Source organism: Eschrichtius robustus, chromosome 21, assembly GCF_028021215.1.
Source record: "Eschrichtius robustus isolate mEscRob2 chromosome 21, mEscRob2.pri, whole genome shotgun sequence".
In the NCBI taxonomy this organism is placed as follows: domain Eukaryota; kingdom Metazoa; phylum Chordata; class Mammalia; order Artiodactyla; family Eschrichtiidae; genus Eschrichtius; species Eschrichtius robustus.
Window position 1 is genome coordinate 30535441 of NC_090844.1, and position 25215 is coordinate 30560655.

At 43.0% G+C, this 25215-nt stretch overlaps 1 protein-coding gene and 1 non-coding gene across 2 annotated transcripts in view; one reads left to right on the forward strand and one right to left on the reverse strand.

The window, feature by feature from the left end:
- The window catches only part of ZMAT4 (zinc finger matrin-type 4), a 262765-nt gene that overhangs the window by 105287 nt on the left and 132263 nt on the right, over nucleotides 1–25215 (forward strand). The window contains exon 3 of the mRNA XM_068532192.1: nucleotides 8866–9022. Within this exon, the coding sequence (XP_068388293.1) occupies nucleotides 8866–9022 (157 nt within the window). The remainder of the gene's footprint in view (nucleotides 1–8865; nucleotides 9023–25215) is intronic.
- LOC137756117 (5S ribosomal RNA) lies at nucleotides 24827–24945 on the reverse strand. The gene has a single exon (XR_011072175.1). It is a non-coding gene; the product is annotated as a 5S ribosomal RNA (ribosomal RNA).

Genomic DNA, 25215 nt, shown 5'->3' on the forward strand with positions numbered 1-25215 from the left:
GGATATTAACCTCTTGTCAGATATATGATTTGCAAACACCTTCTCCCACTTGGTAGGTTGTCTTTTTGTTTTGTTGATGGTTTTCTTTGCTGCGCAGAAGTATTTTGCTTGATATAGTCCCATTTGTTTATTTTTGTTTTTTGTTTCCCTTGCCTGAGAATACATATCTAAAAAGAAATTGCTCAGACTGATGTTAAAAAGTGTACTGCCTAGGTCTTTTCCTAGGAGTCACTACAGATTGGTTATATATGCCGTTTGCCTGATATATCTTTTAATTTTTTTATTTTATTTTTTAAAACTATGCTCATTTTATTTTATTTTTTGGCCACGCCCTGTGGCATGCGGGATCTTAGTTCCCTGACCAGGGATTGAACCCATGACCCCCTGCAGTGGAATCATGGTGTCTTAACCACTGGACCACCAGGGAAGTCCCATCTTTTCATTCTTGTAGTTTCACCCATTTGTATCACTGAATCCAAAGTGTGTGTACTCCAGACAGCATATTGATTGGTCATGTTTTCTATTTATCCAGTCTTATCATCTCTATTTTGATTAGACTGTATAATACTGCCACAGTTTAGTGTTATTGTTGCTATAGTTGATTTATGTTTACCATTTTAGTTTATATTTTCTGTATGAATTATGTCTTTTTTATTCCCTATTTCTCCTATACCACTTTCTTTTGCATTAAGAGAATATTTTGTACTATACCACTTTAATTCCTTTAGTGATTTTTCACTGTATTATTCGAAATTATTTATTTAGTGGTTGCTGTAGGGCTTACACATACATCCCAGCTTATCAGAATCTACTTAAGATTTATACTGACTTAATTTTAGCCAAATATAGAAATATTACTCTTGTATAGCAGTCTTCTCTCCTTCCATTTTTTGTGCTACTATTATTATGTATATATATTACATCTATGCATGTCACAAACCCAATGATATATTGATATAATTACTATTTTATGTAATTTTATATCCTTAAGGAAGCTGAGAAATTAAAGGAGAACAGTATATATTTTAGTGTTTGTTGTATTCACCTTCTTATTTACTCTTTATGGTTCTTAACATTAGTTCCTGTGGATTTGAGTTACAACCTGGTGTCATTTCCTTACTGTATTACAGGTTTGCTCCCACCTACCTCCTTTGTGCTATTATTGTCAAACACATTATATTTCTATATATTATTGGCCCAACTATACAAATATATACATGTGACTCTATATACTTTTTAAATTAGTTAAGAGAAGAAAGATATATGCATTTATGTTGTCTTTTATAATTACATAGTTACCTTTACTGGTGCTCTTTGTTTATTGTTTCTTCTTATGAGATTCAATTTATTGTCTGATGGCATTTGCTTTCAGCCTCAAGAACTTCCTTTAGTATTTCTTATAGTGTGGATCTGCTAGGAACAAATTCTCTCAGTTTTAAAAAATCTATGAATGCCTTTATTTAACCTTAAATTTTGAAAAAAAAAGTTTTGCTGGATATAAGATTCTTGGTTGATAGGTTTCTTTCTTTCAGCCTTTTGAGTATGTCATCCCACTGTCTTCTGACCTTTATTGCTTCTGATGAGAAGTCAACTGTTTATCTTATTTTGGTTCCCTTGTCTGTGATGAGCTGTGTTTCTCTGCTGCTTCAAAAATTTCCCCTTGTCTTTGGCTTTCAGTGTTTTTACTATGAAGTATTTGGATGTAGATCATTTTGCGCTTATTCTACTTGAGTCTTGTTGAATGTCTTGGATGTGTAGATGAATGTTTTTCTTCAGATTTGGGAAGTTTTCAGTCATTATTTTTTTGAATATGTTTTCCTGCTCCTTTCTCTTTCTTTTCTGCTTCTGGTATTACAATTTTATGCATATGTTGGTGTGCTTCATTGTGTTCCACATTTCTCTGAGTCTCTGTTCAATTTTCTTCATTCTTTTTTTTCTCTCTTTTCTGAATTGCACAATCTCTATCTTGATCTATCTTCAAGTTCACTGATTCTTTCTTCTGCAAGCTCAAAACTACCGATGAATTTTTAATTTCAATTACTGCACTTTTTAACTCCAGAATATCCATTTTATTCTTTTTCATTGTTTCTATTTCTTTATTGATATTCTCTACTTTATAGCATATTGGCATCATACATTTCATTATTTAAGCATGATTTCCTTTAATTCTTTGAACACATTTGTAATTGTTTTAAGTCTTTGATGTTGCTTTGAAGTCTTTGCCAGATAAACCTAACATCTGGGCCCTTTTTTTTTTTTTTTTTTCTCTGTATGGGTTACACTTTTCTGGGGTTTTTTTGTTTTGTTTTGTTTTTTAATTTTGTTGTTGAAAATTTGATATTTTAGGTAATATATTGTAGCAGTTCTGGAAACTTATTCCCCCACCCTCTTGGGTTTGTTTTTGTTCTTGATGGCTTATTTATTTGTCCAGCGTCTTTGCTAGATTATTTTAATTATATCTCTTTCCCCCCCATGATATGCAGCCACAAATGTCATTGCTCAGAGGAACAGCCTTAGGAAAGTGCACAGTCATTGTGGGGTGACAGTGTTTTTGCAGGACTCTATTTGACTGTCTCTTTCCCTGATCTTCTCTGTTAAGCTGTCTGCCTCTGCTAGAATCACACCTAGCTCTTAGGCTCTGCTAATTGCTGGATGATTGCTCTTCTGTTTTTGCCAGTGCTCAATATAAATTCTGATCTGATTAAATTCAGTCCTTTTTGTAGCATTAGTTTTTGAGGCAAGTCTTTGAAGTTTGTTCTCACTCCGGGAAGGCTCGCCTTAGCTGTCTCTTTCCCTGGTTCTTTCTGATAAACTAGCTGGGCTATGGTTTAGCTTATTGCTCTGATGGAGCTATCAGCTTTCTCTTAATTGCTTACCACCAAAACCTCCATTGTTTTTGAGAGCATCCTTTAGCATAAACCTTCCCACACTCTATTTCAAACTCAGTCAGTTCCTCTGGGGAGAGTTTAGGAGCTCTCTGTTCTTGCAGCCCCTCTCCCCCCTCTGTTCTTACGGAAAAAATCTCTGAGCCACTGCTTTTCTCAGAGTGACAGCTCTGCTTTATTATCTGGGCAGAGGTGGCAGCCTCTGGTCTTCTTAGCTTGTTTCCCCTGGCACAGAACCTCTGTCCTCCAAGCAAACTGGGGCATGGCCAATCATGGTTCCAATATTCTTGGCCTGCTATGCCAGGGAAAGAGCTTCTGTCCTATGAATAAGAGTGAGGAAGAGAGTACCTGATCTCTGTCTGGGCTACATTGCCAGGAATTTAGTTTCTACAGCTTGGAGCTAAAGGGGATGTGTTGGTGATCTGTTCTTCTTGATATCTCTTAATGGGGAGCTGATGGGAGAGGGAACACTAATTTCTTGACCACACACAGCAGAGTGGACCTTTTTTCATGCTGAACTGGGGGGTCAGTAGGGAGGGAGAGGTTGTCTCTGAAGTACCGTAGACTCTCACTGTTCTTACTGAGAGTTAGTATATTTTCTTAAATAGATATATATTTTTTAATTTGGTGTTTGCTCTTAGGATAATTTTCAGAGACTTTAAAGGGTTTTTTTTAAAAAAAAGAATTTTCACTGGTTATGGTTATTTTGCCAGGGAACAATTTCACAGGATTCCTCACTCTGACATTCTGAAGTAAAAGTCTCTCTCTCAGACTTTTTACACTCACTTGAAGTAAAGGAGAATGAAGAAAGTTATTTGAATTAAGTAAAAAAAAAAAAAGTACAAAAAAAGAAAACAGAATTTTGGGACTAGATTTCTGGCCTAGTCAGCCAGGTTTTTTTCACCTAGATGGAATTCTTCTGAAAAGTTCTTAACTTTGCAAAATGCTTTGACTAGGCAGCCTTAGGACCCTCCACAATTTCTTTTTCTTTCAGCCATGTGGATACTGCATTGAAAAAGTCCCACTGAATGTTTACCTCCAGTTTGAAAACCATATTTTAAGACAATCTTGGACTCCCCTTAATTTACTTGGTAGTTGGGGGCCATTCTCAATTCTTTAAGCCAGAAACCTTAAATGTGTTCATTGAGGTCAGTTCATCAACTTTTATGGAATTTCTCCCCTGAGCCATAGAAGAGCAGGGCTCTGGGGGGCAGTAGGAGACTCTAGGAACAATGCTATGATCTGTAGTTGCAAGGAGCTATGAATTTAGGATGTAGATAGCCAGGAACACACAATTAAATTCCAGCAGTTTCCAGGCCCTTGGTTAATATTGAGATTCTTTCTGAGTAGTTGCATCTCCACCAGGGTCATTAGAGGAATCAGAGATGGTGGCATCATGTGAGTTACACTGACCTCTTTAGTAAAATATCCTATAAAAGATGTCCTATGGGCCTCAAAATCTGCCTAACTTCTCAGGGCATCCCAGCCCCTCTCTTGTCAGACAGCTAAACTTTCTTTGACCCTCTTCTGCAATGATGGCATAATTACATCCCATGATATATTTTGCATAACAATTGGTTCTCTGCTTCTATTATTCTTTGATTCTTCTATATCAGGGGTCCACGGTACTGGTCCATGGCCTGTTAGGAATGGGGCCGCACAGCAGGAGGTGAGCGGCAGGCAAGCCAGCAAAGCTCCATCTGTATTTACAGCCGCTCCCCATCGCTCGCGTTACCGCCTGAGCTCCGCCTCCTGTCAGATCAGCGGCGGCATTAGATTCTCATAGGAGCGCGAATCCTACTGTGAAATGTGCATGCAAGGGATCTAGGTTGCGCGCTCCTTTTGAGAATCTGATGCCTGGTGATCTGAGGTGGAGCTGAGGCGGTGATGCTAGCGCTGGGGAGTGGCTGCAAATACAGATTATCATTAGCAGAGAGGTTTGATGGCACAGAGACCATCATAAATCAATTGCTTGTAGACTCATATCAAAACCCTATCAGTGAGTGGCAAGTGAAAACAAGCTCAGGGTTCCCACTGATGGTGCATTCTGGTGAGTTGTATAATTATTTCATTATATACTACAATGTAATAATAATAGAAATAAAGTGCACAATAATTGCAATGCCCTTGAATCATCCCACAACCATCCCCCCCCCAACCCCGGTCCATGGAAAAATTGTCTTCCACGAAACTGGTCCCTGGTGCCAAAAAGGTTGGGGACCGCTGTTCTATATTGTGATGTGAATGAGATTGCCCAGCAGAGCAGAAATCGAAGAATATGTATTAAAACCATGATGAAGCAAACATAAATTTTTGGAAAATGTTGCCCTAGTTGAACCCTCAAGTTAGTTTATAAATTGTTGAAAATTCTGGTTCTTTTTCTGGCCAACTTCCTGTTAGTCTGAAAGATCTGGGCTGACCATAGACCTCCTTGCATTACCTGTCTCCTCTTTTGACTTCTTATGGCATGCAATTTACTAACCTCACAAACCAACCCTCAACTCCTCCATTCATTCAGTAAATAGCTGCAGGTCCCACTGTGTGGCAAGCATTGTGCTAAAAGCTGGGGCCTCAGTATCAATTTCCTTGACCTTAGCAATGTCCTTCTTCCTCACAAGGGGAACAAATATGAAAACAAATAAATATCACGACTCAGTGCTCTATTCTAAGAGAAGTATGTACAGGACACACAGAGGACCCTAAGATCAGTGCCCACTTCTGCAGGACAGTAGAGGGAGACAGAAGAAGCTTCATCTCAAGAAGTGATGGTTAACCTGGGCCATGAAAACAGGCTCTGGAAAGAGGAGATTAGACAGGAAATGACGAGGAAGGACATTCCAGGCACAAGAAAGGCTTGAAGATGAAAATCCACAGAAATAGGCTCATTTACATTACTAGTCTTTTTACCTTACAATTGGGAGAGCGTGGGTCCAATAGGAGACTATGTGTCTTTGATTACAATATTTTCCTTTCATTTTATACCTGCCTTCTCCAATTCTCCCGGTCCCAACCTCCTTAATAACAAGGAGTAGGGTTATATTCATCTAACACAGCATTTCGCACATTTAGGAGGTCCTTAAAAATGTGTTGGGTGAATGAATACCATAAACCCACTGGTCATTATACAGTTTGAGGGCTGTCCTTTGCCCCAGAAACTAGTTCTGAATACACTTTATATAATGACAGCAGCCACTTTCCGTAGAAATGTCTCCACCTTAGAACTCCAGGGAGAGAGGGACAGGCCGGGCCGGGAATTTTGCTAGAAAGAGGCAGGAGGGATGCGCGTGATCTAAATAGGTGTAGCTTGTGAGTTAAGCTTTGGCTTATGATCTTCTGCCTAATTTTAAGAAAAAAATTAGGTGCTTTGACCCATATTATGCATAAGTAGGTGAAAACGGGTAAATCAAGCAACCACTTTCACCTCGACAACCTTCCTTTCTCCGCGCCCCCCCCCCCCCCCCCCGCCCCACCAAATGTAGGACAAATATCCTCTCACACAGAGTGGGAAAGTGCCAGTTTGTGTCTCTCAGTCCTCCCGAGCTGTCCACTCCTCATTTATTGGGCTCAAAGCCTTCAGTAACTCCCTGATTTGTATTTCCCGGTATTCCTAGCTCTACCCCAGACATAGATCTGGGGCATCTCCTGGGCTTGGCTGGTGAGGTCGATGCGGGGAAGCCAACTCTTCTCCTATTTCCTGCCTGGTCCAGTCAGCTCCACAGTAGACCAAACAAAGGGGTACAAGTATTTATGACTTCATTTTGGTTTTTTATTTTTATTTTTATTATATTTTAAAATTAAAATAAATTTTTTTGGCTGTGCCACAAGGCATACAGAATCTTAGTTCCCCGACCAGCGGTTGAACCCGCACCCCTTGCAGTAGAATCGCAGAGCCTTAACCACTGGACCGCCAGGGAATTCCCTTTTTGGTTTTGTATTGAGGAGAAAACCTCGGCTTGAAACCCTCAGCAAGGGTACACTCGGTGAGTCCAACCTCGATGTCTACCCAGACGTCCTGCCCTGAGGTTTGTGCCTCTCTAGGAGACCCCTTTCGGGGAGCCCCTCCCCTCTCCATAGAATCCATCTCCTTTCACCGACCCCCGCTCCAGCCCCTAGCAGTACATTTCTTTCAATCTCACTCATTAGCTGTGGTAAGGGGACTGGGGAGATGCTAAGATTTAAATGCTAAGGTCAAGAGAATAAATGGCTGTAGGTGGGACTCCAAATCTCAGAGACTCTTATGGCGTCTCTCCCTTTTTCCGATCCCCGAACTGCGGGCCAGCCTCCTGGTACATTCACACACACACACACACACACACACACACACACACACACACACCCTGCTCCTCCCAAGATTGCCTGCCAATTGTCAGCCATATTACCAACGAATGCCTTAAGAAGGAAGGAGTTAGTTTTCTAACTGCCACATAATTTGCAAGGCGGCACTCTCCAGCAGCCTGGACATCTTATCATTATGCAGAAAAATACAGAATTCCCTTTCTCAGTCCCATCCCCACCCTCATCCTCGTCCCCATGCTATTTTATTTAAAATTTTTTTTCATTGGAGTACAGTTGCTTTACAATGTTGTGTTAGTTTCTACTGTACAGCAAAGTGAATCAGCTATACGTATACCTATATGCCCTCTTTTTTGGTTTTCCTTCCCATTTAGGTCACCACAGAGCATTGAGTAGAGTTCCCTGTGCTATACAGTACGTTCTTGTTAGCTACCTATTTTATACATAGTATCAATAGTGTATATGTGTCAATCCCTATCTCCCAATTCATCCCACCCCGCCTTCCCCCCTTGGTATCCATATGTTTGTTCTCTACGTCTGTGTCTCTATTTCTGCTTTGCAAATAAGATCATGTATACCATTTTTCTAAATTCCACACGTATGCGTTAATATACGATAGTTGTTTTTCTCTTTCTGACTTACTTCACTCTGTGTGACAGTCTCTAGGTCCATCCATGTCTCTACAGATGACCCAATTTCATTCCTTTTTATTTTAAATTGCACTCCTTGGGCCTGCCGGGAATAGGAGAAGGGGCCATTGTGGGGCAAGATACTCACCCAAGGCTGCTGTTTTAATAAAGAGATGCTTTGCTACTGCCGTTCCCCTAAGGAATAGATTAACTCCTTATCTGAGAGTCTTCTTTACCTTCAATTTCTAACTAGGCACGAGGGGAGCCCATGGATTAATCTTCCCCTCACAGAATATAAGTAATTGATGATCTGTGAGCACAATAGACAGGTCACATGGTCTGACAAAGGATTTACTTTCTCCAAATCATTATTCATTTTCGTGAAGTCTTACAAAGGAATAAAAATCAAGCTGGATTTAAGTATTTTGTGCAGCAGTTAATGAATCACCTGTCCTGAAAAAAAAGAAAATGGCACAAACTCTCTTGGAAAATTCAGCCAGCGTGCTCACCATAGCTTTATGATATAGACTCAAGTTAATTATGAAAAATATTCATTTCCTTAAAGAAATCTTTAAAAAAATCTTGAACATGGGACCACGTATCCTGGTGAGACTAAAGTGGGTCAAAGGCAGAGCTGAATGCCAAATGATAATTTTTGCTAAATAATTCAGGCCATGTGAACTCTGATATTTTACTTACTTTGATGCATATAATGGATGCAGTGAGAGACCCCATTCCTCCCGGTGCCAGATCCACTGTGTTTTCACCTGCTGTGGGCCTTGGTTTTCTGCGGGTAGGTTCATATCCGCCCATTCGTCCTGTGTTCCCAGTGCCCGGCAGTAGTGGTCCCTATTAAATATAGGTTGAAGTTAGTAACTGAGAAAGTTTTGATGATGATTATCATGGAGAAGAAAAAAGAGATTGCAGAGCAAAGACAACACAGACATTTCAAGAAGAAAGTCTATGGCGAGTTTCACGTGCGACAGAACGGAATGGGACAAAAACCTCAGAGGCCTTGGGGCTCTCTCTAATGTTCTCTTCATCTGTCTCCCTCACAGGGAAGTGATGCCGACATGGTGGATAAAAACAAGTGCTGCACCCTCTGTAACATGTCCTTCACCTCCGCGGTGGTGGCCGACTCACATTATCAAGGCAAAATCCATGCCAAGAGGTTAAAACTGTTGCTAGGAGAGAAAACCCCATTAACGACCACAGGTAGGTGTCTGAACAGTGATGGCGGGGAGACACTGAAATCCAGTGCCCGTCCCGTTCGTCAGGCTCCCTCTTCACGGGTGGCTGCCAGGATGAGAGTGGATGAGAGGAAAACCTAAAGGGATGGACAGGTAGCCCAGCGGAACTAGTGCTGTCATAAGACTGTTAAATCCAAGGGCTGGTTCTCTCAACCTGGTGCCTTCAGATTCGTAATTCAGCAGTTTGCATCTTCTGAATGGCTGTTTCCATCCTGCAAGATGTTGTCTGTCATATTTATCGTATATTATGTAAGATAATCTATCTATTATGTAAGGAACACTGTCCTTTCTAGTTTTGGTCTGTAATCAGTAGGGGTGAGGGATAGTGTATTGTATACATATTGCTTCCCTACTTACTCCTGGATAATGTTCTTATCTTCATGGGGATAGGGAGGAGGAAAATGGGAGTCTTTAAAAACACTTTCATGTGCTGACACCCAGGGTGCACCCACCCCCTCCCCCCAGATGACATTTCGGTCATATTTGTAGGGAATCTTGTGATTCAAGCCTATTAACTTTCACAATAAAAAGCTTAAACATTGATAACAGATCATTTGACCCTCTAGTTCTTCAGAAGTAACAAAAAAAAAAAATTCTTCAGAAGTCTATTAAGTCATAGAGCTAAATTACTACTGTTATCATTAATCAAGATAGATTCTTTGGACAAGATTTACATTGTGGCAAAGATGTTACTAGACTAGGTGATAATCCCAAGAAGTTGAGGGTATATTTCATGATGTTGACTTTTTCAGTGCAATTACAAGGTAGCAGTGCATTGTATCTGGCTGCCTAATGAATCATGCATAAATCGTGGGTGTAATTATTTTTTCAATGGTATTTTTGAAATTGAAGAGAGTCTAAAACAATACTTGGCTTTTATCCTCACTGGTGTTTTTCTTAAGAAAGATATCTGCTTTTACTTGGAGACGAGCAAGGAATCTTTTCACTGCATTTTTCTACTTAGTTGAACTAAAGACTATTGTTTTTGTAAAGGTGGCTATGACATTCAGATATAGGATGGCGTTGCAAAACACGTGGAATTTGGAGACAAGCTCAGCTTGATTTAGGCACATTCTGTGTGTTGACATTTGATAAGCAGGCACTTGGTCGAAACTCTTGATTTTTGCTCTCTAAAAGGTTGGATACTCACCTTGTAACCTACTCCCTCTCAAATCTCTTAAAATAGACACCTCAAAGAAACAACCACTGGAAAGTTTTTACCTGTTCTCCATGAATGTGTAACTAGCCCATTTGTTCTCTCTGCCTAAGCTTAGGATTGCTGTTAAAATTAATTTTGGGGGTGGTGATGGAAGAGAAGAGGCTGTATCTTTGTTTATCACATTAATTAGCAAATGGGAGTTATTATTTCTGTAAAAAAAATCACCACCAGGCAAAAAAAAAAATAGTTCTTTGTGAATTTCATTACATCCTTAAGATAACCAAGCATCAGTTTGTTTTTCTGAGTTATCCTCAGCGTTGTTAGTTGCCATCAATATATCCCAAAGGAAAAAGATCTAAAATACTTGAAGTGCAGTGTTTCCGTAATGACTTAGTCTTGGCGTCCACGGAGCTGGCCCAGTCCTCGCTGTGACAGGCCTCAAGGCGCTGCGTGGGTGAGGAGGGAATGGGGGTGGGCAGGGGGAAGGTAGCACTCACAGCTCGTGGCTTGGGCTATGGAAACAGATGCTGGTTGTCTTTTCCCAGCATCTCTCTTTCTGCAGGTTAACCTCTCATCCATTCTCCTCCAAAGCTGCTTTGAGCAGAAAGGATCTTGGAACATGGTAACTTCAGACAGAACTGGAGAGCCTGGGAAGCTACATTGGTCCCTGGGCTGGTGTTGTTGTCAACCCAGCTGCTGGCAGGGAGCAAAGAAAGCAATGTGTCCTCCTAGAGGGAGGTGAGTCATTAGGTACAAGTGTAAGCAGAGGGTAGGCATTATGTCCTGAGGCACAGGACAAGGGTGGAGGGCCTGATAGGAGGGTGGAATCCAGCAATGGAGATTCTGGGTACCGAGATCGTGCTGAGACTCAAGCAGGGTACCAGCATCAAGAAAGTCAGGCAGGTGGTAGCAGGGTGCTGGCTGCAGTCCTGGGGCTCTAGGGAAAGAAAAGGCTGTTCAGAGCATGGCAGGGCACCGTCATTTTAGACCAGAGTGCTGGGCTGGAAACCAAGTATAAGGACACATCAGGAACCCGGTTTGCCAGACCTAGGATAGAGGTTGAGGCTTGGTCTCCAGCAAAATGCAGTTACTGCAAATGCAGGATAAGGACCAAGAGGCAGCAGAAAAGAATACCCAGGCCACGGGCTTCCTGAGCCCCCAAGTGCAACCCCTTCTGCTCCTTGAGCGGAGTCGGGATTGCCTGCCATCCGCCCTTGCTGCCTGCGGCCGAACCCAGCAGTGGTGCCCGAAGGTTCACCGTCCTCTGCCCGTCTAGGAACTGCTCTGCCTAATCAACCGGATTGGCTTGGCATTACTTCTATCATGAAAACAAAAGGAAAAAAGAGAACATATAAATCCCAAACAACTGAATTCAGAAGCAATCTCCCTGCTCAGGTGTGCTGCTGAAGCCTCCCCTCCGGAAATAAGAGGCTCCTGAACGGTGGCGATTTCTGGGCAGGAATAATTGAAGCACAGCTCATTGCTTCTCCGAGCTGCTCCATCTGATGAGGGCGAGCGGTTGGTATCCGGGAATCATTGCCTTTCCTCCTACTCAAGATGTGCTTTGATCAAGCATCAGCTGGGGATCCTGCCGAATTACATAGTTTAGGTTTGGGTTGCCTTTCCAGATGGACGTGTATTTACTAGAATTTCTGAAATGCTTGGTAGGACCACTAGAACAAAACCCAGTTCCGGATCTTGTTTGTTAGTGTGTTGTGGAATCTCTGCTCCAGTTCATGCTTTTCTAGATCCTTCTGTAAGATGAGAGCGTGGTGAGGACTCGGGACCCCTCACGTTCTCCAAGCCTTGGCAGATTCCAGCGTGGAGGTCTTGCCCAGCTCGGAGGCTAGATTGAGGCTGCCGTGGTCGTGTCACTGCCACACTGTGGGAAGCGTTCCGAGGTGACTCAGAGGCCAGAGGCCAGAATGGTGAAGGGCATGGAAATCCTCTCACTGGAGGGAGAGGAAAGGGAGTGGGGTTGTTTAGCACAGAAAAGAGATTACTCAGAAGGCTGTCATGGGAAACAGTCATGCTGTGTGTGTGTTACCGAGTCCAAGTTCTCTCTGTTCGCCGCACGACAGGCCAATAAATCGGAGACAAGGTGTTGAGGCAGGGAATACGAAAGCCGCCAGACCGAGATTATGGCAGACTAAAGTCTCAAAATAACCATCTTATCGGGGTTTGGATGCCAGTTTATTTTATAGCACAGAGAAAGGGAGGAGATGAGGAAGTAAGGTAAAAAGGCTATAAGTTATGCAACTATCCCCTGGAATGGCCAGCCTCTGGGAGGGGATGTGTTCATTTCTTCTTTCTTGCAGCCATCTACAGGTGGAACAGGGCCCAGAGTTTCCCTGAACAAAGGCACTTCGGTTTAACATTCAGGCAGAGGGGCAGGGTTCCCCAAGGCAGGCAATTACGTGTAGACAGTACCCTTTTAATGAACAAAAGCAGCGGAAAGCAAAGGTTAAGGTAAAAGAAACAGGTCCAACAGGTTGTCCAGTTTGGCTCTTCCCTGTTATGTGTGTGTGTGTGTATGCATACGTGTGTGTGCACGCATGCATGTGTGTGCCTGGGTGCAACAGATTCAACCAATGAGTAGGTAGACATTAGGGGGTTAGATCTGAGCTCAAGATAAGGAAGGCTTTATTAGTGTTCAGAGACACTCAAAGGTGAGCTGTGTGTCTGGGGGCTGCTTTTGAAGCAGAGGCTGGCTGACCACTTGGCAGGGCATTTCCTGAGGGGCTGCCACCATCATGACATTAGCCTAGAGGACATTTGATGTCCCTAGATTACATGGTTAGCCTGGATGACATTTAAAGACCTTCCAACCCTGAGATTCTCAGCGGATGCTACCTACAGGCTTGACCCACTGACATAATATGGCAGAAGAAATCCTAGCCTGGGAGTCAGGAGACAGGAAGTGAGGCCCTGGCTCTGTCTTGTCGCATCTCCTTTAGTAGCTCCACATACTTTTCAACCTTAGTTTTCCCATCAGTCGTCTATTTCTTATACTGGATGCATTTACCTCACTGGCCCTTTTACAGAGCAAATGATAGATTGAAAAGTGCTTTGAAAATTAGAAGGTCTTGTGTTCTTCCCAGGTGAGCCTTTGGTGAGTTGATGGGGGGTAGTAGGCAGCCTGACCCCTTTCCTCTATCAGAGCCTCTGACGTACTGATTATGATTAACATGGGGTTATTCAAACTCTGCCTTGGGAGGAGCGCAAGGGTGCCCGGGATTGGGTCTCCTTGGAGACGGACCTTTCTGGGATGAGTTCTGTGAACCAAGGCGGGGCCTGGCCCAGGAGAGGGGGGCAGTGCTGGTGCTGGTGGGCCGGGGGAGCAGGGACTGTGAACTCAGGGGCAAGGGGGTGGCCACGGAGCCGAGGACACAAACAGGCTCTGGCGTTTAGGAAACCTGTCAGACGGAGAGAGACGCAGCCACCAGCCGAGGGCAGGACTCTGCATCTGGGACTGAGGACTGGCAAGCAAATAGAGGTGACAGTAAATCTTTTTCAAGACAAGAACTCGGGCTTCCCTGGTGGCGCAGTGGTTAAGAATCTGCCTGCCAACGCAGGGGACCCGGGTTTGAGCCCTGGTCCGGGAACATCCCACATGCCGCAGAGCAACTAAGCCCGTGCGCCACAACTACTGAGCCTGCGCTCTAGATCCTGCGAGCCACAACTACTGAAGCCCGTGTGCCACAACTACTGAAGCCCGTGCACCTAGAGCCCGTGCTCTGCAACAAGAGAAGCCACGGCAATGAGAAGCCCGTGCGCCACAACGAAGAGTAGCCCCCGCTCGCTGCCACTAGAGAAAGCCCGTGCGCAGCAACAAAGGCCCAATGCAGCCAAAAATGAATAAATAAAATAAATAAATTTATAAAAAAAAGAAAAGACAAGAACTCAACGTCTCTGAAGGATCAAATAAGGAACCAGACACCAGAATGAAGGCCCAGAAGAGAGTGCCAATCTCAGGTATATGGAAGGAGCTGTGCGATCAGAGTGGAAACACAAAGGGCTAGAAGGTTGATGTAAACCTGCTCACAGAAGGCATGGATTGGCCCTGGAGGCCCCTCACAGGAGCCGAGTCTGTAGGTGAAGGGGAGCACTTCCAACAGAGCAGGGGAGGATGAGGAACCAGGTGCATGGCTCCATCCTGGGCTCCTGTGCCATAAGCGGTGCTGGATTTTCCCCGTAGCTGCCTGGGTGCCCTGTAGGGGTATGTGTTCAGTGGCTGCAGGTCTGCCATTGGTGGCGCCCCAAGGGTACTGTCACTGCCTGGAGGAGACCAAATAGTGTATCCAAATGTGTCCACTTCCGAATCCCCAGAACCTGTGAACATGTGTTACATGGCAAGGGGCAACTGAGGTTGCCTATGGAATTAAGATTTCTGACCTCCAGAATGGTGATACAGTAAAACTGTGTTGCTTTAAGCCACTAATTTTGTGGTACTTTGTGACAGCAGCCAGAGGAAACTAACACACCTGGGCTAAGTAAATACTTAGCCAAACAGGACACTCCTTTATGTATATTTTACTTATTTCACCTTGGGGAGCCTCAAATTCAACATAGGGAACACTGACGTGACTGTTTTCAGAGACTTGCCTGAGGGAAGGAGGTATATCTTTGTATCAGGGCCTTACCCCCAAGTATAACTTATTACTTCGCTGTGCAAAACCGCTGCTGACTTTGTCCTGTGATATTAAGCAGGTCAGTCAGACCCCACCCTTTACTGGCTGAGGGCTTCACCTGCCCGGACTGCCCTTTCCCAATCTGTACAATGGGTCTAATGCTGTTACTTATATCAAAGGCTTTCCACAATGATTATAGGATCTGATTAATAAATGCAAAGTGCTAATCACAGGGCCACGTAGAGCTCAGGAAATGTTTTTCTCTGTTTGCTTAGGAAATGAAGCTGTTTTTATTTACCCTGCTCTGAACTCCGGGCCATATAATTTTGCTCTTGAAATACTTTATTGTCTTGTCATCCAAGGCTGCTTCCATTGGGTGAATCTGCTTTACCAAGAGCACCTCCTGGAGGGAACAGGGCTCCACACTTGTTCTCCTGCATCCTCCCCGGACACAAGCTTGCCTGTGTTCCGTGTTCTTGAAACAGAGAGTGACAGCCAGTGTCACCTGGCGTTCTGTCCCTGCCTGAGGACAAGTACGAGTGCAGATGTAGGGGTCAGGGTACAGGTCACAGGAACCTGGGGAGAAGACGAATCAAAACAGCCAGGGAAATCTGCCAAAGGAGACATAATCCAGCGTGACTGGGCAGAGAGGGAGGATGGAGCTAATAGGACCGAGCAGGAGACCGGATCTGAGCAGAGGGCAAGTCGGAGGATGGGAGAAGCGGGGCTCTGTGCTGTGTGCAGGGAGGGAGCCATTGGTGGTGTTGGCCTGGGACGTCCAGGGTGTGGACTAGCCGAGTCCAGAAATCATAGGAGGAAGAGGCATAGTCGGTGCAGAAGCTTGGGGTGGGGCAGAGGTGGGCTGTGAGATGGGGACAGCAAAGCAGGGTCAGGGTGAGAGAAACTCAGAGGTTAGGAGGAGGGGCTGAGTCAGGGATCCAAGGGCCGTCGGGTGCATTGGATGGGAGCAGGGCAGGGCAAACACAGAGCTGCGGGATTCTGCAGATCTATTTCTGGCTCTGTGGTCCCACCTGCTCCAGCCTCATGTGATGCCACAGGACACCAAGCTCAACGGGTAATTGAAGATTCCACTGATGCCATAAGAGGGGCTGCAGGAAGTCCTACTGGCTCTTCTCAACCAGCTCCAGTCCCACTGACTTTCTGGCCAACGGTAGTTCCTGCTGCATCAAGCATGGGGCCTTGTTGGCCATCGATTCACCCAGCAACTCTGGCATTCTGGGACAGAAAATTCCACTCTAAGGGCTCATAGAAGTAGCTTCTCTACGGAAGCTGGAATTCCCTCGCCTGGTACCTGCCTCAAATGAGTTCATAACTTGGAGGTTTTAGTTCATTGTTTTCCTAGCTCAGTTCCTGTCACCCTTGGTCCTGGGAATGTAAAGGTGGATAAGACACCACACGCCCTTCTGAGGCTCGCCGTTTGGTGGAGGAAGCGTGGGCCCTTGTCTACAATGAACAACACACCGTGAAGACCTATGGATACACAGGATCTATTGAAGAACAGTTAGAATCATTGCAGTTGGAGAGATCTGAGAAGAATTTAGGATGAGACTTGTCCAACTAGGGCCTTAATAACTATATAACCTATGGCGTGGGGTGTTAGGGAGGGCTCTCAGTTTCTCACAGGAACCCTTTATCTAGCTCAGAGTTTCTAATCTCAGTGGCGCTGACATTTTTAACTGGCTAATTCTTGGTTAGGGGAGGGGTGCTGTCCTGTGCATTGTACGATGTTTAGCAGTGTCCCTGGCTTCCACCCACTAGATGACAAAAGAGCCCCACTAGACATGTGACAATAGGAAACGTCTCTAGACATTGCCGGATGTTTCCTGGGGGGCAGAGTTGACCCCAGTTGAGAACCGCTGAGCTAGATCAGGTTTAGCAAACTTTGGCCCGAGAACCACATCTGACCTCTCATTGCCCGTGCTGTGTGGTCTGCAAGCCCCAAATGGTGTTTATGTTTTTAAGCGATTTAAAAGAAAATCAAAAGAAGAATATTTTGTGACACACGGAAAATATAGAAAATTCATATTTCGGTGTTCCATAAATAAAGTTTGATTGGAACACAACCGGGCTCATTCACCTGCGTTCTGTCTAGGCCGCTTTTGTGCCACGATGGCAGAGTTGAAACCACAGAATCCACAAAGCCTAAAATATTTGCTCCGAGGTCCTTTATGTGGAAGGTTTGCCCACCTCTGATCTAGACAGTGAATGATCTTGGGGGAGAGGCGGCGAGGAGAGAGAGTGGTGGTATTATAGGTGTGTGTGTATAAAATGAAACATTCCCCAGGACCACACACCTTTGAGAAGCTGGGGAGACACCGGATAGGGGTTAGTGGAGAGATCAGGACAGATGGGGGGAAGTTAGAGAGACGAGCCTTGGGGAGGTACCTTGAGAACAGAGAATGAGGGGAGGCCAGTGGCTCCCTCTTGTTGAGAGCAAGGAATTCTCCAGAGAAGCTGCAAGATGTGAGTGATAGCAAATATCTCCACTAGGCCTGAAATTCAAAGACATTTAGAAAATGAAAGAGATGAAATTATAACCAGATTTGATCAAAACCTTCATATGCTTATACCTCCTGATTTTAAATTCTTATTTGAAATCTGAGGTCTGATCTGTATAGTTTCCCAGGGGTGCTGTAACAACTTCTCATAAACTGGGTGGCTTAAAACGATAGAAATTTATGCTCATAGTTCTGGAGGCTAGAAGTCTGAGATCAAGGTGTGGGCAGGGCCTCGCTCACACTGAGGCTCTGGGGAAAAATCCTTGCCTACCTTCTGGAGGCTTCTGGCAGTCCTTGGCTTTCTGGATCCATCATCCCAATCTCTGCTTCCATTGTCAAATGACCTTCCTCCCTTGCATCTGTGTGTCCTTTCCTCTTCTCATAAAGATACCAGTTATTGGATCTATGGCTTACCCTGATCCAGTATGGTCCATCTTAGTCTAAATAATTATATCTGCAAAAACCCTATTTCCAAAGGAGTTCCCATTCTGAAATTCTGAGCGGACATGAATTTGAGGGGAGACACTGTTCAACGCAGGATACAACCACCTTCATTTAACTGAAGTCACTGGCCCCGATATTATGCTTGCTAGCTAGTGATTTTTCCCCTTTCTCTTTATGACCAACCCATACAAACAAAATAATTGAAATAAGAATGAGACTGAGCTCTGATCCAAAATCCTAAAGAAAATCCTAAAAGAAAACATCCTTTAACTGTCCTTTAAAAAGTTTTCTTGAAGAAAATGTAAACGATTTAGAAGAAATTTGAAGCTTAGAATAAAACCTTTAAACTACAGGTATTTCCCGTTGTCTACCATTAATCAAAGTGAGATCTAAGATTACCCATAGTCTATATGGTTAGGTATTATATTTAGGATTAACGGGAAAATTTATTTGTGTTTGTGGCAGAGACATTGCTCATCCAAACACCCTTTGCTTCCTACCTTCCCCAGACTTTCAATTGGTTGGGAGTAGATGTCTTAAGACTGGGCTACGGGATGGAGGAGGGCCATTCAACCTACACTAGACTTTGCAAGAGCAAAAAAGAGGCCTTTATTGTGATACTTGGGGGCTGTTTGTTACTGCAGGAGAGCCTAATCCATCCTGCTTGATACATTGTCCCTGAAAGTCACTGTTTCACGTATAAGCTTTTATGAATACATCCATCATTCTTAGCCAGAATGGATACTGAGCACTTTCTTTTATATAACTCTCAGACATCACTGGCTTGACTCAAATTGGTGAAACACAGAATAAAGTAGAGGGCAAACATAGGCCCTGAAATCAGACTCAGCTTTAAATTCTGGTTCTATTTGTGTGAATTTTACAAGTGATTTTAAGTCCTCAGCCCTCAATTTCATATTGGTAAGATTATAGTGATACTGAGATTATATAATTATTGTAATGAGGAAGAATATATATCTAAAATACTTACTATAGTGCCTGCCTCATGATTAATTATTGAATGAATATATGATTGTGTATAAATACTTACATAAGTATACACAAACACACAATCCTCATTATTTGTGGGATTTTGTATCTGTGAACTCACCTACTCACTAAAATTTATTTTTAACCACAAAATCAGCACTCATGGCATTTCATGGGCACTCACAGATGTGTGCAAAGTGGTGAAAAATTTGAGTTGCCCCATGTGTATGTTCTCAGCGGAAGGCAACACTCTATCTTCGAAATTTCAACCCTCATACTGCAAACAAGTGCCTTTTTTGCAATCTATTTCCTGCCAGGTGTTTTGCATTTTTGTGCTTTTTGTTGGAAATTTTGCCATTTAAAATGGCTCCCCGTTACGGCCCTGGAGTGCTGTCTAGTTTTCCTAAGTGCAAGAAGGCTGTGATGTGCCTTACGGGGAAAATGTGTGTGTTTAGATAAGCTTTGTTCAGGCATGAGTTGTAATGTGTTGGCTTTGAGTTAAATGTTAGTGAATCAAAAATATATATTAAAGAAGGTGTCTTTAAACAGAAGCACACGTAAAACAAGATTCTGTATTGACCAGTTGATCAGAATGTGACCACAGGCTCACAGGAACCTAACTCTCTATTTCCCCAAGGAATACTCAGTCAGTATTTACTAATTCAGTATTCTTGGAGAGTTTATAGGATATAACTACCACGGATAACAAGAATCAACTGTCTACATGACAAAAGTTACTTTATATTCGTTACATTTATAAACTGTAGCTTTCAAAAAGTCTTTTCGTCTCTCAACAATGAAGCAAAAATATATCGTATTTAAAAGATCCTGCCCTCTGGTAAAACTGTAGTTGAGCAGGCTGAATCTAACCTAATGAGATATATATATATATATATATATATATATATATTTTTTTTTTTTTTTTTTAACCTAATGATAAAATCAATGATCGTAACTGATAATTGTTAAGATATTATCTCACCCTGGATTTCCCACCCCCCGAAAAAAAAGATACTATTTCAGAAATATTGCCTTCATTGTTTCGTTTAATCTTCATAATAAATACAAAGTATTTATTAGCTCCATTTTGTTGATGAAGAAACTGAGGCTCTATAGGGTAAAGTGACTTGCCTGGTGTCACATAGTGAAATATATAATCAGAACTTGAACCCAGGATTTTTGATTGCATTTTCTAAGGCTTTTCCCTTGATCTCTAGGTGAGGATAAATAATTCTTCGTAAAATGATCTACAGACATTTGCTTACCTAATGAACAGCACAGTTCAACCCCCAAGACTCTCACTAAGATGACTGGAAGCAATAAAGCCACAGAGACAGATATTTATACACCTTCAATCAAGAATGTCTCTCAATTTAAAAAAATGAAGCTCAAAAAAAAAAAAAAAAGAATTTCTCATTTGTGGGAACAGTGAACCACTGTGTGGGGAAGGAAATAGACAAGCAATGATCTTGTCCACTCTGCTTGCTTGTCCAGTGTGTGGGTGTATTTATCGTATATTCCTCTTCCGAAATCTTGTTGCTTCTCTCCTTTTTTCCCCTTATTTCCTGTTGAAAACGAGACAGACAGAGATTTAGAACTTTTCCATAAATTTCTATGGCTGATACCCAACTGCTTATTTGAGTTCTCTGTTGAATGAATAAAGAAAAGGGTATTCTGGATCTGTTTGAAACTTAAACAAATTCGCGTTTTGAATAATATATGCATTTCAGATCCAATCAGTGCCTCATATTTGCATTGAAGATTTTCTCCACCACAGCAGTTCTATCATCCGAATCATGTTATTTGGTGTGCCTGGCATAAACTGTCTAGATACTTGCTTTAATAGATGCAAACAATAGTTTGTCAAACAGGCAGATCTTCGTAGTGGTGTGTTTTCTTTTAAATTAGGAAAGCTGACTTGTTCTAAGGCATTGTCCTCAGATCAGTGCACTTGTTCCAATGATGACTGTGGCTTTTCTGATGCTTATGAATGCAACAAGTAATAGATTCATAGAGTTGCAGAACTGGAACGCTCTTAGCAATTATTATTTCAACCACCTCATTTTCCCGATGAGGACACTGAAGGCTAGAGAGATGACATTATTTGCCCAAAGTGATAAAACTGGTTGATGGCAAAGAGGCTTCTCTTTTCTTGCGGTGATCTTTCCCTTGTGTCACACTGTCAGGAGAAAACACACAAGTCAGGCCGCTGACTACCCTATAGGGAATCAGGTTGTTGTTGTTGTTTTTTTTTTTAACATCTTTATTGGAGTATAATTGCTTTACAATGGTGTGTTAGTTTCTGCTTTATAACAAAGTGAGTCAGTTATACATATATATATGTTCCCATATGTCTTCCCTCTTGCATCTCCCTCCCTCCCACCCCTCTAGTTGGTCACTAAGCACCAAGGTGATCTCCCTGTGCTATGCGGTTGCTTCCCACTGGCTATCTATTTTACGTTTGGTAGTGTATATATGTCCATGCCACTCTCTCACTTTGTCACAGCTTACCCTTCCCCCTCCCCATATCCTCAGGTCCATTCTCTAGTAGGTCTGTGTCTTTATTCCCGTCTTGCCACTAGGTTCTTCATGACCCTTTTTTTTTTTTTTTTCCCTTAGATTCCATATATATGTGTTAGCATTATTTGTAGTGAGGTGGATGGAGTTAGAGTCTGTCATACAGAGTGAAGTAAGTCAGAAAGGGAATCAGGTTTTAAACGAATTAGCATGAGAGGTAAGCCAGATTCTTTTGGTCATGATCATAAGAGGCTTGGAACAATGATTAAATCAAGGCTACTGTCTTTTTATTTTATATTTGATGACCAATAAAACAACGCATCGGTGATTGGGTAGAATTAAAGATTTCAACAATGAGGCTACCTCCCAGCTGATTTTCACAAATCTTTTTAAATACCACAAGCTCACTTTTCTCCTCTGGGTAATCCAACAGCAGTATAAGATAGTTGATGATTTCGGCAGCTTTTATGATGCAGTTATACCTTTATTCCAGAAAGTGTTCTTTGACACATTTTTAGGAAGGAATACAGTAGACCAGTAAAACAATCAACTTCCTGTGCTTACTCTGAAACTGTCAATAAGAGGCATGGTCAGGACTTGGCATCCACACAGAATGCATTATGATTCAGAAAACTGTGAGTGAGAGATTTTCTGGCAACAACTCTTAAATTATTGACTAAAGACAAGAACCCTAAAACTGTCTAGTTTATGAAATCGAGAAGGCACTTGTAGAGTAAGCATTCCACCTAAAATAATTGGTAGTAAATGTCCCAGACTGTATTCTCATCCTCTGAAACATCTATGTATTTTAAACATCAGCCTTAAAAGTCTTGCTTAACACTCAGTTTGGTTTCTTCAGTAATCAGATGCAGTAAGTGTGAATTACTGGATAATACTTGAGTGCCACAAATATTAAATTTCTTTATATTTAAAAAATCAATTTACAAGACTTCTGTCCTCTAGCCTTGAAGCTTCGTGAGAAGGCCAGTCTTGGTCATTCCTTGGGGTACCGTCTCCATCTTCAGGGCCACACAGGGGCCTAGAAGCATGTGGGTGCCCTCAAAGCGGTCCCTCAGCCTGTGGGCTCTGGCTACTTTCTGATCACCCAGGAGGCTGCTGGGTGCTGGGCTTCCACAGGTTCAAGGTGAAGACCCAGGACTTCCTCAGAAGTGGGTCTCACTTTCCTCTCTGCCTGTGCAGCCTGGCATATTCCTCCAGGTTAGTGACTTTCCTTGGTGGTTTCATCCCCTCTGTGCCAAGCTAGGCTTTCAAAGAGAAGGCCATGGTCCCATTATAGACATTTCTGGGACATCCTGCCACCTTGGACACCCAGGTCTCTATCCATATGTACAATCCTCTTTTTTCCTAGTCCCTAGCAATCCCTTTCCTGACATCAGTCACACGCCTCTGACACTCAGATCCCTTTGCCTCTCAGCCAGCCCAGAACAAATGCATGGGTTCCTTCTCTCGTGGGGGTGAGGAAAACCGCAGCTTCAAGGCTCTCATGTTGGAATGCGGTAGAAAAGCACCTTTCCTCTTCATGAAGTGAGTCTATAGGAAAATAGGCAGTTTCTCAAGGGGTTATCCTGCATGATAAAGTGTCATGTGATCCAGACACCAAGCAAGTTTCCCTGCCTGAAAACAGAAAGATGACATTTCATGCTTTCTTACTGTATGATCAGCCTCCAGAGAAGTTGCTTCTCCTGTGTAGGATTTCCTGCTAAGTGACTCTCTTCACTTGTCTGGTGGGCACACACTAGTTTATGGCTTTAATGGAAAATCCATCTAGGTTTTCAAGAGGATGTTGTCTACTGTGAGGGGGCAGGAGTTGCAGCCACTCTTATAGTTAACGATACTGGCTAAAGACACCACCTGGGAGTTCCAAGTGCAGCCCTCAAAACAAAAGCCTTTGGAAGCCGGGAGCCCTTGGTCACTGGAAGGCATGATGGCCACTCTCTCCCACCTGCTGGAATCAGTTACCCGGGCAGCAGGAGTCTGGGGTTAAAGGCCTCCTCACGAATTCTCACTGTAATTACATCTCGATTAGTGCGAAGCGCTAATCATGACATCTTCATTTTGCTTTTCAGTCAATAGAGCGGATGAAATATTAATACTTGAATTTTCATTTTCAGATAGCAGAACTAATAGATCAAGAATGCTGATGGGCGAGGGAGGCGAAAACTAACTCTGGCAATGTTTTCCTTGATCTTTCTTAATACCAAGGAGAGGGGATTTTTAGTCAAAATAAGTCAGAAAGAAGGATGTCCATATATCTGTTTAACCCTGATGATTTAATATTCAAGAATTTTGCTTTTTGGAAAAAAAATTTTATGTTTCATCCAGAGACTAGTTATACCTAGAAGTTCACAGAATCTGGACTTAGCATCTTATCTATCTATCTGTTTCCAGTAAGGTTCCATTTCATTCTAAGTCCCAGTATCTGGTGTGGTTTAAACACTCTTCCCCTCCACCACTGGGTATTAATAATGCTCACATTCTGTAAACCTCCCTCAGGTCCCCATCCCAGGGCCAGGAAGCCTGCTTCACATCAGGCATGTAGTCCCTTAAGCTACCTGTCTTCCAAAGGCCTACTGTTCCAGACTCAATCTGTTTCCCTCTTTGAGCAGCTTTGGAAAACAGCTGGCCGTTGGTCCAGATGCCATAGTCCTCTATGAGTCTCAAGATGTATAAGTCTGCAGCCTCCTTTCTTCTGGTTCAGCCATTCCGAATCCTTTAACCGTTACTGATGCCCCGTTCTTCCGAGAGCCAGCTCTCTGGCTCTTATGTGTCATTCTACAACGTGTGCCGTTTACTTTGGTAACCAGCCACTTACAGCAAGCTCCCTGAACGTTTCATCACCACTACGTCAGCTTATTCTCACCCAACACTGCCCTCCCTCATGCTCACCGCGTTCCCAGTCTTTGCTGGGCCAGCCTCTGGGCCCACTTGTGGCAGAACTAAAATCAGCGCAGCAGGGAGCTCAGCTCGATGCTCTGTGACCACCTAGAGGGGTGGGATGGGGAGGGTGGGAGGGAGGCTCAAGAGGGAGGGGATACGGGGATATATGTATACGTATAGCTGATTCACTTTGTTGTACAGCAGAAACTAACACACCATTGTAAAGCAATTATACTCCAATAAAGATGTAAAAAAATAATAATAATAAAGTCAGTGTGGGGCAGTGGAAAAAACATGGAGCCGGAGTTAGGAGATCTGAGTTCCAGTCACAGTTTCCTCTGTGGCCAGGATGCTTGGGAACTAACATTCACCAAGCAGGTACTTTGAATCCTCACAGCAACGATATGAGGTTGAACAATTAGCCCCATTTTATTGTCTAATTAGAAACCCCACCCTGAGTTGTGGTTGGATTTCATTTAAAAACCATGTTATTTTTTTTATTCCCATTGTCTCTTTTGATTTTTTTTTTAAGAAATCTTCTGTAGAATTAATGCAACATAATAAAATAGTTCTACATTTTTTAATTTATTTTTTACTTTTTATTTTTTTAAAGCCTACTGCAGCCGGTATTCCCAGGTGGTCTCCCATCCAAGTACTAACCAGGCCCAACCCTGCTTAGCGTCCGAGATCAGACGAGATCGGGTGCATTCAGGGTGGTATGGCCATAGACCTAAAACAATTTTAGTATTCATTAAATAAGAAAGCTGTCAATTGGAATAAGGAGGGAAAAAGGAAGTTTATTTAAAAACTAACGTCTGCAGGAAAACAGCCAAAAATGTGTCTAGAGCCTGTTACACCTTCCTTCTGACAGGAGGGGGTTGGAAACGTGCTCTGGGAGACCTCGTGCTAACCCGGCAAGACTCTGCCTAGGCTCCAAGTTCTAAATTCTACACGTCATTGTACAAGATGCCACTTGAAATGAAAGATGTTTCCATTCCAG